The following is a 15,000-nucleotide window of genomic DNA, read 5'->3' on the forward strand; positions in this document are numbered from 1 at the left end:
TATTTATGTAATATAAATGTAAATATTAATAATATAAATGTAAATATATGTAAATATTTCTAACTACTTTCCATTTAGACTATTATTGATAATATAAAAAAAAAAAAAACAGTACACAGAAGCTCTCACACTTTAACTTCCATTTAGAGGTATGTACTGTTACTACTAACTCAACAGTGAAAGACCTGAATGTTATATTAGACAGCAAGTTGTCTTTAAAATCATATCGTCCATACTACAAAAACAGCCTTCTTCCACCTTAGAAATATTGCCAAGATAAGAAACATCCTATATGAATCTGATGCTGAGAAGCTAGTTCATGCATTCCTGACCTCTAGACTTGACTATTGTAATGCATTACTAGGTGGTTGTCCTGCACCTTTAATAAATAGGCTACAGTTAGTGCAAAATGCAGCTGCCAGAGTTTTTACTAGGACAAAAAAAAAATCATCATATAACCCCAATTTTATCATCTCTACACTGGCAGATGAGTTAATAGAATTGATTAGAAACTGCTGCTACTTACGTACAAGGTTCTTAATGGTTTAGCTCCCATTTATCTAACTAGTCTTCTAACACATTACAATCCTTCACGCTCTCTGAGATCACAAAACTCAGGACTTCTGGTAGTTCCCAGAATATCTAAGTCTACTAAATGCGGTAAATCGTTTTTGTATTTAGCTCCCAAACTTTGGAATAGTCTTCCTGATAGTGTTCGGGGCTCAGACACACATTCCCAGTTTAAATGCAGATTAAAAACTCATCACTTTAGTCGGATGTACACATAATACATCCCATAATATTGTGCTCTAATACATCTGACCAAGTGCACATTATCATCTAGTGCTTGCTATTATTATGAGCAGCAGCTACGTTAATCCCTCTTCACTACTTCTCTCTTTCTACCTATCCCGAGGCATCCAGACATTGTACCAGCTCTGATTGTCTTCCGTGCGATGAAGATTTTGGACCTCCACTGAGATGAGGCTGACTCTGTGAGGATCCTGAGACATCTAGAGATCTACCAGCTCCAGTTAGACTCTGTGATACTAAAGAGGAGATGTGAACTCCATGTGGTCTTTGAGGACAACAACCTCCTCATCAATACAACATTTGTTGGACTGTATATTTATAATCACACCCTCCAGTGTCAACCATATGAGGATGAGGTTCCCCTTTGTCCATTGTTGATGAGGTTCCCCCAATGTCCATTGTTAAAAGCGCTATCCAAAAAAAATTGAATTGAATTGAATAAACTTGTATTGAAAAACATTTGTACTGAATTAGAATTCACAGTAAACTCTTTTTCATCAGAGATCTCTCAAATATTTGGGCGCCACTGTAGTTTTGTCTGATTTTGTCTTTTGTCTTTTGTCATATTTATAAGACAGAAAAGTCTTATAAATATGTATGTTTTTGACTGATAACAAACCCAGCATGCTGTTTTAAAAAGTAAAAAGAATCTAAAAAAAAATAAATAAATAAAGTATATATTAAAAAAAAAATAATACTCTGAATAGAATATAGAATATAATAATAGAAAATATAGAGAATATTTCACAGCTAAATAATTCAGCACCGTGGACAGCGAAACTAAGGCGGTGGGCGGGGTCACATATTAATCTTCGTAGTGATTGGCTGTACTTTTATCAACAGCCAATCGGATGTGAGGTTCACGTCAAAAGCCACCGATAATGGAGATAACGGAGATTATCTTGTTTACGTCGCCATAACTTTGGGTCCTGTGATTAAACTGGATGGTCTGAAGTGGCATGGAGTCTAAAACATGGACGAAGGAATTGTAGGATGAAGTTTTTTTTTCAGAGCAAAGAAGTGAATGTAATGGGCGCCAATGGGAGCAAGAGCAGTAAGGTTTGTATCCAATCTTTATATCCAAGTTTTATAATTTTATTATAATCTTTACATTTTTATACACTGTGTGATAATCATAATGAGCTCTAAATAGCATTTTAGGGCATCTACAATCTTGACTTTTACAATATAGACTATAAAAATCTCTCATCATGAGCAATCATTGATGCTGTTTGTCTTGGCATTATTACCTTCCCTTTATACATTACATACACTTTCAGAATAAACTTTATTTTTTCTGGGACCATCAATTCGGACATCGTTTATACTCTGAGTATGTACACTATATGACTTAAAAAAATACGTGGAAACCTGAGAATCACAGCCATATATGGTTCTTCACCAAACCTTTGCCAGAAAGTTAATAGAACCTAATTGTTTTGAATGTCTAAAACTAAAAGGCTCAAACCTGTTCCAGCATGACAATGCCCCCGTGCACAAAGCAAGCTGTATAAGCTGCATGGTGTCCTGCACGGAGCCCCGACTCTATTGAACACCTTCGGGATATAGCGGAACACCGGCTGAACCCCAGACATTTACATTTACATTTACAGCATTTGGCAGACCCCCTTATCCAGAGCGACGTACAGAAGTGAACCTCCATCAGTGCCTGATCTCACTAATGCTCCTGTGTCTGAATGATCACAAATCCCTACAGCCACACTCCAACATCTAGTGAAATGTCGAACTCCGGAAATTGCAGAAATAAGTATACAGATAATGAGTTGACAGGTGAAAATGTGCAATTTGGTCATACATATAGTCAGTACAATATGTGTGTACAATATGTACAATTAACAAACAGATAATGAAATCAACATGTGAACATGTGCAATATGCTCATACATATAGTCAGTACACACAGTGTACTATTGGGCATCGTTACAGTAGCACTACACATTATATGCAATATGTACTTGCATTGTATATGCAGTATATATACAGTATATAATAATGTGTGTGTGTGTGTGTGTGTAAATATACATAAATATATTATATATAAAAAAAATTATAAGGTGCAACAGATTCTACAGGTACAGAAGTGTCATGGGTGTGCATCATATGGTATCCAGTTATACAGATATGTGTATGTTATGCAATGCAGTGTGTATGTATAGTCCAGTGTTTATAAATGCAGTTTGTGTGTATAGTCCAGTGTTGAACTGTTGAAGTTAAAGTATTATAACATTAAAGGTGAATAAATCTGGAATAACACATTCAACAAGCACCTATGGGTGTGACGATCAGGCGTCCACAAACTTTTGGCCAGATAGTGTATCTTTTTTCTAAAGTTAGGTTTGGTATCTTTATTTCTGAGAGTGTTCTTATATAGCTGTTTGATTAATACTAAATTTTTAACCCTTAATTTTTCCAACCAATGGATTATCTTGGCATGATTTATTACAGAATCTACTGCAGCATAAGGACGAAAGTCACCGCTCATCTAGATGGCGTGGCTTCCTATCCAGTTTGGGTGTCTCTGTTCCTTTAGACCTGCACATCAGGTCACGGCACATGATTCAGGACAAGACAGCATCCGTCCCAGAGTATGTTCTGTCTTCATTACCCGTCCCTGAGAAACTACACATGGAGTGGAGCCTCCCCACTTTTATCAACATGTTCTTACCAGAGTTTCCCCACCGCAGCATCCGTGGACATGAGCACTTCCAGGTCAGGAAAAATTGTCTTCATCCCACAAATGAGCTTAGGGTTTGTTTTTCCTCTGGTTTAGCAGTTACAGTTTAAATCTGTGCCTTCAGATCCTGGGTTACATCGCCAAAGGATCGTTCGGTCCCATCTTGAAGGTGAAGGATAAGTCAAAACAAAAGACTTATGCAGTGAAGGTAAATTTATTGCTTCTATTTCTCATACCATTAAATCCTACAGTGACGTTGAAGGTGCTAATTAATTTTCTATGCATTCTGCACATATATTTAAAATATTTAGTAAAAATTGTGTTATTTAACCTGGGGGGAGAGACGGTGGCTTAGTGGTTAGCACGTTGGCCTCACACCTCCAGGGTTGGGGGTTCGATTCCCGCCTGCGCCTTGTGTGTGTGGAGTTTGCATGTTCTCCCCGTGCCTCGGGGGTTTCCTCCGGGTACTCCGGTTTCCTCCCCCGGTCCAAAGACATGCATGGTAGGTTGATTGGCATCTCTGGAAAATTGTCCGTAGTGTGTGATTGTGTGAGTGAATGAGAGTGTGTGTGTGTGCCCTGTGATGGGTTGGCACTCCGTCCAGGGTGTATCCTGCCTTGATGCCCGATGACGCCTGAGATAGGCACAGGCTCCCCGTGACCCGAGGTAGTTCGGATAAGCGGTAGAAAATGAGTGAGAGAGTGAGTGAGTGTGATTGTGTGAGTGAATGAGAGTGTGTGTGTGTGCCCTGTGATGGGTTGGCACTCCGTCCAGGGTGTATCCTGCCTTGATGCCCGATGACGCCTGAGATAGGCACAGGCTCCCCGTGACCCGAGGTAGTTCGGATAAGCGGTAGAAAATGAGTGAGTGAGTGAGTGAGTGAGTGAGGGTGTTATTTAACCATTTTAACCAGTACGCTGGCAGCAGAATAGAAATCGACTTATAAGACATTTTCAATCAGTATAAAGACATTCATTATTTTATTGCTGCACGTCTGATATATCAGTCAGTCATCTTATCTTTGCTTATTCCGTGTTGTGAATGGAATATTACATAGGAATATTGGAATAATGTATAGAAAGAATCTCACAACAGCACCTCTGTGAGATTCAGATGCTCACAAGAAAAGTATTTCAGTGAGGTTTGAGATGCTCGGTGTCGATGAGTTCTCACACAGCGTATATGTTTTTGCGAATTTAGGTTATCCCGAAGTCTGAGATTCTTCGTCTGGGTGTGCTGGACCAGTCTAAGGAAGAGGTGATCGTCCAGGTTAGTACAAGCGCAGCACCTGCTCTGAATGTTCACTTTCTATTGAGACCAAATTGTAATGTACAGACTGCATACTTACAAAAATAGATGCTTTATTAGCTTTAATTTTAAGGACAATAGTCGCTCAGGTGGAAAAAAAGAACTGGGTTAAAATGATTGGAGCAAAGAAGTGGAAGAATTTAGACAAAGGATTATAACGTAAATGCAGGGTGAACACGAGTCGTCGTCTCTTCACCTCTGTGTAAATTGTAAGCCTACTTTTTGATCTCTCGGGCGTTCGCTGACTCAGATGTCCTGTGTCGTTGTTGTCTAACTGTTGCTTTGCAGCGTCAGGTCTGCCACCCTTTCGTCCACGACCTGCAGGACTGCTGGCAGACCCAGCACCACCTCTATATTAGTGAGTGATTATTCAAAACCCATTCGGTTCAGCTTTCCTCCTTTCCTCACGTCAGTACGTCATTGTTACCTTCACCCAGTCGCTATTTCCACACCCCCTTATACCCCCATGTAGATTTCTGTGCTTTTTTTACTTCAAGCAGTTTGAAAATCAGATGATCAACAATGTCATCCAGTGTGCAGTGTGGCCCAAAATGCCTGGTTATAAAAATGACCGAAAATCTCCGCTTTAATCTCCTTTATTTATTCATTTTTCCTGTATTTATTTCCCATTTACATGCTTGAAGAAAGCTGAACAGATCTGCTTAGCTGTAGATCAAATACAGATCAAATACAGCAGCCTGCCATTTTTTCACTAACAGAAATTGCTCTCTTTGTCTCTTTGAGCGAGAACGCAATAATCCCCCCCTGTACACTGAACTCCCCTGATGTCCTGTTGTTCCCAGGTGAAGAAGAGATTGAAAAGAATGAAATCCACTCTTGCTATGGCACATCACGTCCCATGTCCCATCCCTTTACCCGCTTTACCCACTTAGTTGCCTTGTTACTAAAAAATATTGAGAATGAGTTGTGAGTTTGGGGGGCACGGTGGCTTAGTGGTTAGCACGTTCGCCTCACACCTCCAGGGTTGGGGGTTCGATTCCCGCCTCCACCTTGTGTGTGTGGAGTTTGCATGTTCTCCCCGTGCCTCGGGGTTTCCTCCGGGTACTCCGGTTTCCTCCCCCGGTCCAAAGTCATGCATGGTAGGTTGATTGGCATCTCTGGAAAAATTGTCCGTAGTGTGTGATTGCGTGAGTGAATGAGAGTGTGTGTGTGCCCTGCGATGGGTTGGCACTCCGTCCAGTGTGTATCCTGCCTTGATGCCCGATGACGCCTGAGATAGGCACAGGCTCCCCGTGACCCGAGGTAGTTCGGATAAGCTGTAGAAAATGAGAGAGAGAGAGAGAGTTGTGAGTTTTGTGTTCCACTGAATTCACTCTCCTGCATTAATAAAAAAATACACTACATTATAATATCTGTGTACTGTTGTGCTCACACTCTAATGCTGCATTCGACTCTACTGGGAAATGTGACGTGTGTCACGTATATTTTGGGATTATGTCGTTTAAGTCCTCCGTTCGTTTAAAAATGGGATTTGGTAGCCTAATGGTTAAGGTGTTGGGCTACCAATCGGAAGGTTGTGAGTTTGATTCCTACATCCACCAAAGTACCACTGCTGGGCCCCTGAGCAAGGCCCTTAACTCTCAATTGCTCAGTTGTATCAAAATGAGATAAAATGTAAGTCGCTCTAGATAAGGGCGTCTGCTAAATGCCGGAAATGTAAAAAGACAGCCGCTTTCGTGTTCGACTTTTTAATGGAATAATATGAGGGAATATATCTTTGTTATATACGTATAGACGGTATAACGTATTAAAATTGTTAAAGGCCTTCATTTGTTTCCCGGAGCAGCCATGTTGAATTGACGTCACGAGTGACATCAGAAATAACGTTACCGTCCCAAATAGGAATATGAGTTATGGCATTTTGTCGAACGCAGGATAAGAAGACTTAAAAGAGGACTGGTTTATGTTAAAATACCAGGGCATGTGGTAGCCTAGTGGTTAAGGTGTCAGGCTACCAATCAGAAGGTTGTGAGTTTGATCCCAGGTCCACTAAGCTGTCACTGTTGGGCCCCTGAAAAAGGCCCTTAACCCTCAATTGCTCTGAATAAAGACGTCTGTAAATGTGTGTGATCGATGGTGTTTATATATAACAAACATGACCCTCTGTGTGCCAGAGTGAGATATTTATCATACACAACGTTCTTTTATCTCCTTGTTGCCTCTCCAGTGTGTGATTACTGCAGTACAGGAGATTTATACACCTACTGGTTGATGATCGGTCACTTCGGAGAGGATGCGCTCAAGGTGTTCGCTGCTGAGCTCGGCTCTGCTCTCGGTGAATATTTCTAATAAAAATCTATTGATTATGGGCAAAAAATGTTTTTTGCCAAATTTATTAATTTGTTGTTGTTGTTGTTTTTCAACATATCACAGGGTTTCTTCATGATTTTGGAATCATCCACCGTGACGTTAAGGTGAGAATATTTTTTTTTTTCGTCTTAATGCTAATAAATAGTGCTATTATTAAAGTTTTCTAATTGGACATTAGGCACGCGTATGTACAAGAGAGACATGCGAGTCTAGGGCAATTCATGACAAAGACGATCGAAGGAAAGATCTGAAGCTTCTTGGTTTTTTTTCTCCTCTAGATGGAGAACGTACTTTTGTCAGATCAGGGTAAGTGCAGTCTGTATTCTGTACATCGAGTTTAGTATTAACACAGATGTTAATAATATCTGATTACACATGTATGTTGTTACTGTTACATGGAAGCGAACATTGTATTGATTTGTTATATATATGATTTGTGTGTCAGGGCATTTACGCCTGGCTGATTTCGGTTTGTCTCGGAGGCTCGAACATGGAGGAAGGGCATTCACTATATGTGGGACAATTCAGTACATGGGTACATTTCTTTAATACCTTAAAAGCTTAAGTATATCTATTATAACTTCAGTTGGGTTGTTCCTGAAACATACTGTTAAAGCTTATAGCAATACATTGTTGTGCATTGTGTAAATTTCCTCTTGCTTTCAGTCTTACAAAAGCTTCCTGTTACATTACAGCTCCTGAAGTGCTGAGCGGAGGTCCGTACAGCCACGCTGCTGATTGGTGGTCACTTGGGATCCTGCTCTTCGCATTGGCTACCGGCAAGGTGGCGTCACAGAGCAGGTCACCGACACGTGACTGCATCACTGTGATCAGGGACTTTTAGAATCAGTGATACTAATCTGCAGGTCGAAGGCCAGATTTATTTGGAACAATCTACTTGTCGTGAATTTACACATTTCTCAGATTATTGCTGTAAACGGCCGATACGTTATGAGTTAAGTAAGGAAAACTGTTTTGGAGAAACAGCACACAGGATGTGACGTCATACATTAGCTGGTTCCACAGAGCCACTCCATAATCTCCATTTAAGGAAAAATAAATAAATGCGCATCACTCAACAAAAAAATTCATACTAGAGTTTTACTTTTGAACAATCAGTTTCAGAAATAGACAGAATTAGTAAAAGTACTAAATAAAGGAACTACGCATATATTCATATATTATATAATAATGTATAATTTCTGAGGGGGCACGGTGGCTTAGTGGTTAGCACGTTCGCTTCACACCTCCAGGGTTGGGGGTTTGATTCCCGCCTCCTCCTTGTGTGTGTGGAATTTGCATGTTCTCCCCGTGTCTCGGGGGTTTCCTCCGGGTACTCCGGTTTCCTCCCCCAGTCCAAAGACATGCATGGTAGGTTGATTGGCATCTCTGGAAAATTGTCCGTAGTGTGTGAGTGCGTGAGTGAATGAGAGTGTGTGTGTGTGCCCTGCGATGGGTTGGCACTCCGTCCAGGGTGTATCCTGCCTTGATGCCCGATGACGCCTGAGATAGGCACAGGCTCCCCGTGACCCGAGGTAGTTCAGATAAGCGGTAGAAAATGAGTGCGTGAGAGTGTATAATTTCCTGTGTGACCCATTTGATACCTGAAGTAAATTCCTTATCTGTACCCAAGACAAGTATTCTGTCCACTACCACAGCTCGAATTCTTTTATACCTTTGGATACACAGTCTCAGAAGCACTTTGCACTTGTCGTAAGCTGAAAATCATAAGCCATGAACAAGAATCAGGCGGTACAGTGAGCACAAACTCACCCAAACTGGACAGGTAAAAGACCAGGCGATACTTTCCTGTCTTAGATATGCTTCATTGTCATAAGTATTGTGTCCTTTTGATGGACTCGGATCCTATCCAGTGTATATTGTCACCTCACGCTTAACATTCCTGGCATAAACTACGGGTCCACAACAACTCTGACCAGGATAAAACTTAATGAAAAAAGAGGAGTGAATATATCTTACATATTTAAAGCGGCCCTAAGCGATATGATACTGCCTGTCCCACTTATAATTCGAATCTGTACATGTGAGTTCTTAAGCTCATAAGTTCTCTTGAGCTTGCTATTTAATCACTTCACTTCTTCGGACAGTTTCCTGTTCCTCCCGAGTCAGATCACTGTTGCATGCTGAGGAAGGTGCGCTGCTTCTCCTACGAGATGCCCACAAGCTTCTCTCCTCCGTTCGCCCTTCTGCTGACCGAGGTGAGACATAAACACTCTCTAGAGGTTGGTTCAGCATTACATTTCTCATCAGATCAGCCTGTCCTGCATCCTTTGGTAGATTTTAACCCCAAATCCGTTTAGAACCAAAATCATGCCCTCATCCTGATATTCCCGTCCCTGCCAGCTGCTGTGTAAGACCCCGACACGTCGCCTGCGAACCCTGGAGCGCTTCAAGCGCCAAACCTTTTTCCGTGGGACTCCGTTCGACTCGCAGTTGTTACAAAAAAGCCCAGTGGAGCTGATCATGGAACTGAAGAAGCGGCCCGATCGCCCTGCCAAAGCCTGCCGAGGTCTCGCGCTTGAGCCGTTTCCTGATTTTGAGTTCGACTGCGATTTCCACAGAGTTTCATCCTCCAGCTCAGAACTACTGGAGACCCTCGAGCAATGACAAGTCAGTCAGGGCAAGTCACAGAGAGCATTTTTATAGCAAGATGCTAACCGATTGATGTTCGTTTGAAATGTGTAGCACAGGGATTATACTGTATTTTCTATAATTCCCATAACCCATTCTTTGTGTCCATTGATATTATTTAGAATTTTTTCCAATATATTTCAAAGTATTGTTCATGCCATAAGTTAAGAATATTCATGCTACATGTGAGTTCCCATGCCAATGCTTTTTTTTTTGTATTTGTATTTCTCAGGGTTACTGGATTATTTTCAAAGCATTAAAAATAATCCATTTTAAGCTTAAACTAAAAAAAATAGCATGCTGATTCCCTGCCTGTCCACCTTTGTGTGAAAACCAGTGTATGTTTACAGGCCCTTTGTTTTACGTATCGTCTTTTAACATGTTTGTTACACCACAAATTATATGTACTAATGTGTACTTCTACACAAAACCGGTGGCCGTACACAATGAACACACTGAGAGTAATGTTTATTACCATGGATGATCCCCATGGAGCGATCTCAGGTCAAAACACACCGCTCAAGGTCATAATGGAAGAAACAGGATGTGATGTATTAGGATTTTTTTTTTCATGTTGTTGTTTCTAGCCAGCAAACCAAATGTGAATTCACTTAAAGTATTAATGAAGAATATATCCTAGGATATATCCTGTCCTTTAAGAATTATTGGCACCCTTGATGAAAATGATTATATAAAAGTACCTATGGCTGCTTTTTTTGTAGACACCTGATCATCATGCTTATATGTGGTTCCTTCCTATAGTGTTGACACAAATTTGGAAACACACCATTATTAAGTACAGAATGTCTTTAGAGGTGAAGGTTGGAGAGGAAGAACTCGAGTGTCCTGCACAGAGAGAACCCTGACTCTGTCTTAAGTTAGCACTACACATTATACACTATACACAGAATGTACACATTTCTACAGCATGTACAACACGTATATACGCATATAAATATGCTATGTGTTTGTAGTTATCCCTAATGAGCAAGTCTGAGGTGACTCAGGTGACTGTGGTGAGGAAAAACTCCCTTAGATGGTGAAGGAAGGAACCTTAAGAGGAACCAGACTCAAAAGTGGAACCACATCCTCATCGTCATCTGGATCCTCATAAAGATTTTTATTTTTTTGGGTCCTGGTTGTTGTTGCAACCCTTTTTATAGACAGAAAATGGTGTGTTTTGCGTCTGCTTGGGATTTTAGTAGAGATGAATACCATAAATAAACACTTGCACACTCGCCTCGAATGTTTTTTTACTAGTCCGATCACCCGAACCGAGGCGTCAGACGTATTTTTTAATTCGATATAAGATGTATTTTTTTTTAAATTAAAGCTGTTTCAGTGTGTCAGGCCTCATAGACGCCACCATCATGGAGTCACCTGAGAATAAAACATCCTCCTAAAGGTCATACTGTATAATAATAATAATCCCTAGCTTCATTTCTATTATGTTCCTACAATTAATATCATCCATTTAAAGTGAACTAAAATAAAACTTAAAGCTCATTGAAATGCAGAAATGCAGCTTTGGGTGATGCTGTGAAATGTAAGACATTTTATATTACAGCAAGTCATCCTTAATGCCTACGTGCCTAAGGACATGCTTCGGATCAGGGTTGGACGCGTACGTCGTGACGAAAGCTGTCGACGTAAGGACGTATAACTGGACGCGTCATGAATATGTATGAGGGAGTTTTGTAAGAGGTCACGTTGCGTTGCGGCATCAGAACGCCAGAGTCGGTCAGTGAGCATCATCTCTCTCTACGTCCTCTCAGCTTTCACACGTAAACCAGGTAAAGCATCAGTGTGTCTGTTTGTTCGAGCTGTTCCGGTGTGTTTATTCGACAGGTGTTTTTAATTGAAGTCTTATTAAAAACCCTGAGGTAAAACTAGTCTAATGCTAATGCTAACATGTTAAAGGCTTTTTGTTTAATAAGTGGAGATTTTGTACGTTAATGATGTAGTTTGTGTAACGATGAAGGGGTTTTAGGGTATAACGTTAATGTGAGTTAGTTTTCTGTGGAAAATATCGTCATCAACATCATCATCATCATCACTGACAACCTTGAACACAAGTTAGGACATTATCCTCCTCCTCTTCCGCATTGTAGCCTGAACTACAGGGGAAACTGATCACGACTGGTGTGGTGGATGCAGAGGTTGATGTTTAGTTGAGGGGTGTGTCTGTGTGTGTGTGTGTCTGTGTGTGTGTGTCTGTGTGTGTGTGTCTGTGTGTGTGTGTCTGTGTGTGTGTGTCTGTGTGTGTGTGTCTGTGTGTGTGTTTGTGTGTGTCTGTGTGTGTCTGTGTGTGTGTGTCTGTGTGTCTCTGTGTGTGTGTGTCTCTGTCTGTCTGTGTGTGTGTGTGTATGCCTGTGTGTGTGTGTGTGTGTGTGTGTGTGTGTGTGTGTGTGTGTGTGTGTGTGTGTGTGTGTGTGTGTGTGTATATGCCTGTGTGTGTGTGTGTGTGTATATGCCTGTGTGTGTGTGTGTGTGTATATGCCTGTGTGTGTGTGTGTGTGTATATGCCTGTGTGTGTGTGTGTGTGTGTATATGCCTGTGTGTGTGTGTGTGTATATGCCTGTGTGTGTGTGTGTGTGTGTGTGTGTGTATATGCCTGTGTGTGTGTGTGTGTGTATATGCCTGTGTGTGTGTGTGTGTGTATATGCCTGTGTGTGTGTGTGTGTGTGTATATGCCTGTGTGTGTGTGTGTGTGTGTATATGCCTGTGTGTGTGTGTGTGTGTGTGTGTATATGCCTGTGTGTGTGTGTGTGTGTGTGTGTGTATATGCCTGTGTGTGTGTGTGTGTGTGTGTGTGTGTATATGCCTGTGTGTGTGTGTGTGTGTGTGTGTGTGTGTGTGTGTATATGCCTGTGTGTGTGTGTGTGTGTGTGTGTGTGTATATGCCTGTGTGTGTGTGTGTGTGTGTGTGTGTATATGCCTGTGTGTGTGTGTGTGTGTGTGTGTGTGTGTGTGTGTGTGTATATGCCTGTGTGTGTGTGTGTATATGCCTGTATGTGTCTGTGTGTGTATATGCCTGTATGTGTCTGTGTGTGTATATGCCTGTATGTGTGTGTGTGTGTGTGTGTGTGTGTGTGTATGCCTGTATTTGTGTGTGTGTGTAATATATACATGAGTGTGTGTCTGTTTGCACGTACACATTTCTAGCAGCAGTGGGTGGTGGTTGGTTAGTTAGTATTGCGTCTCTGGGGGGAAAAAAACCTGTTGCTCCGAGCTTGTAATCCTTTACAACATTTCCCTAAACCTACCGAAGGGGAAATCACTAAAACTCGGGGTTACTTTGTCGGAGTCATTCAGAGATGTCGAGTTTAAGTGTAAAATTCAATTCTCAAGTCAACACTGCGCCACAGAAACGCAGACCCAGGGATTCTGTCGCTATAAAACCAATGAAGGAAATCGCATGTCTGCGCTGATGTGACGCATCTCGGATGCTCGGGTTTAAAACGGTTTATATAGTGCGTGGTTGGAGAGTCCTACTGCGCATGTCCAGAGCTGGACAGTTTCCTCATTAATCCACCTTGATCCAATCTTATAAGGATATTTCTTTTCTTTACTTTTTTTTATTTTTATTTAATTTTTTTAATGGCTTGTTCAGGCTTGACACCAATTGTGTTTTATTTTATTCTAGTTATTATAATTATTAATATTATTAATTATTATTTATTTTAGTTTATTCGACAGGTGTTTTTATTTTTTATTTTTTTATTTATTTTAATTTATTATTTTTATTTATTTATACATTTATTTATTTTTTGTTAGTAACAAAACACACATTTTGGCTGTAATTTGTGACCAAGAATAAAATTAACACTATTTTAAAGAATATATTTTAAAGTATTTCTTTCTTTTCCCATTGAATAATACCTCATAAATGAATGAAACGATGCTGTTTTATTTTACATGCGAGCATGAAATATCAGACACCAAAAAAGACAATGACGTTTTGTTAATAACTGTGACACGTCCGCTCCCGGTGATTAGGCACTCTCTGCCCTTCTTGTAAATGCAGCTGGTGTTGATTTTAACGGTGTTGATCAGGTAGAAGGACAGATTAGGATCTGCATCCTGCGAGGTGTTTGATCTGGAAGACGTCTGGTGGCCGTTACAGCCTCCGTCTGTCTGATGGATGTCACCGGTACTCGATTGGCCTGGGAGTGACGCAGTGCAGAGCCACAGCACACCTTATTCATGACCGGATGCACTCCGTAAGAAACCTCTGAGCCTTCACGTGTATGCAGGATGATGGACCGGAGTGTTTGTGGAACGTGTTTAATGCTCTACGATGGGCTGAAAGGGGACTTTATGTAAACCGAACCATATAAAGCCTGAAGAACTGTGAGTGGAATAAACACAGTAGGGTTACTGTTACAGGACAATAAACAGCCACACAGTGGGGTGAGGTGAAGTGGATCATGTTCCCATAACAGCTCAGAAAGGTTACTCTTCTTATAGTTGAATGTCATGGATCAACCATGAATCAGATTAGTTCCTGTTATCGTTCTGCTATAGCAGCTAGAAACTATTATAAACCATAGAAATTGTTGTTGTTGTTGTTGTTGTTGTTGTTTTTCACCCTGCCTACTTGTTTTTCTGGCTTTTCCTGAGAAGAGACACCTGAAAGCATAAACATCTGTAAAGCTCTATGGTTTCAGGTGTCTCTTGATTAGTTTATGAAAGGGACATGATGCGTTTGCTATCAGCACATAGTGTGTGTGTGTGTGTGTGTGTGTGTGTAACAATTAAAAAAATAAATAAATTAGTGTTAAATACAGTAAGAATTAGCAGATTGTTTTTATTCTCTTATTTTATTTTTTATTTTATATATTTATTTTTTTCCTTTGCACCCAACACCGACACCCTTTGCACCCCATCACCCCAGGACCTCATGTACATTTCATCCAGCCCACATGGAGCACTGACACTGGAGACTCCTTCCTTCCTTCCTTCCTTCCATCCCAGAATCCTTCACTGTATGTGGAGTTGTGTATTAGCTGCATTTCATCCCATTTTGCTTTCCTGATGAACGACCTCACTGTGACCTTCCCAGCGTCTGTACGTCTATATGTAGCTCAGGCTTCGGTTCGTCACCGAGCTCGTTATAATCCATCACCGTATCGACCGCCGGTCACATGACCGTGTTCAGCCCAGGATGAGTGACGATGCAGTGGCGGTTTATAAATAGT

General features: G+C 40.9%; 2 protein-coding genes across 2 annotated transcripts in view; both read left to right on the forward strand.

The window, feature by feature from the left end:
* Positions 1 to 1,767: 1,767 nt before the first annotated feature.
* On the forward strand, positions 1,768 to 9,814 carry rskrb (ribosomal protein S6 kinase related b). Its single transcript, XM_060891613.1, is given in 12 exon segments — positions 1,768 to 1,872; positions 3,280 to 3,543; positions 3,633 to 3,716; positions 4,709 to 4,777; positions 5,105 to 5,174; positions 7,005 to 7,112; positions 7,211 to 7,251; positions 7,426 to 7,453; positions 7,593 to 7,682; positions 7,843 to 7,931; positions 9,256 to 9,366; positions 9,512 to 9,814. Coding segments are annotated over 12 exon segments (1,323 nt in total). The 5' UTR covers positions 1,768 to 1,806.
* A 1,636-nt stretch (positions 9,815 to 11,450) lies between these two features.
* aldocb (aldolase C, fructose-bisphosphate, b) overlaps positions 11,451 to 15,000 on the forward strand; it is a 13,419-nt gene continuing 9,869 nt past the window's right edge. The window contains exon 1 of the mRNA XM_060890721.1: positions 11,451 to 11,592. The gene's annotated coding sequence lies outside the window, so the exon portion shown is untranslated. The remainder of the gene's footprint in view (positions 11,593 to 15,000) is intronic.

Source organism: Tachysurus vachellii, chromosome 17 (genome assembly GCF_030014155.1).
Source record: "Tachysurus vachellii isolate PV-2020 chromosome 17, HZAU_Pvac_v1, whole genome shotgun sequence".
Lineage (NCBI taxonomy): Eukaryota > Metazoa > Chordata > Actinopteri > Siluriformes > Bagridae > Tachysurus > Tachysurus vachellii.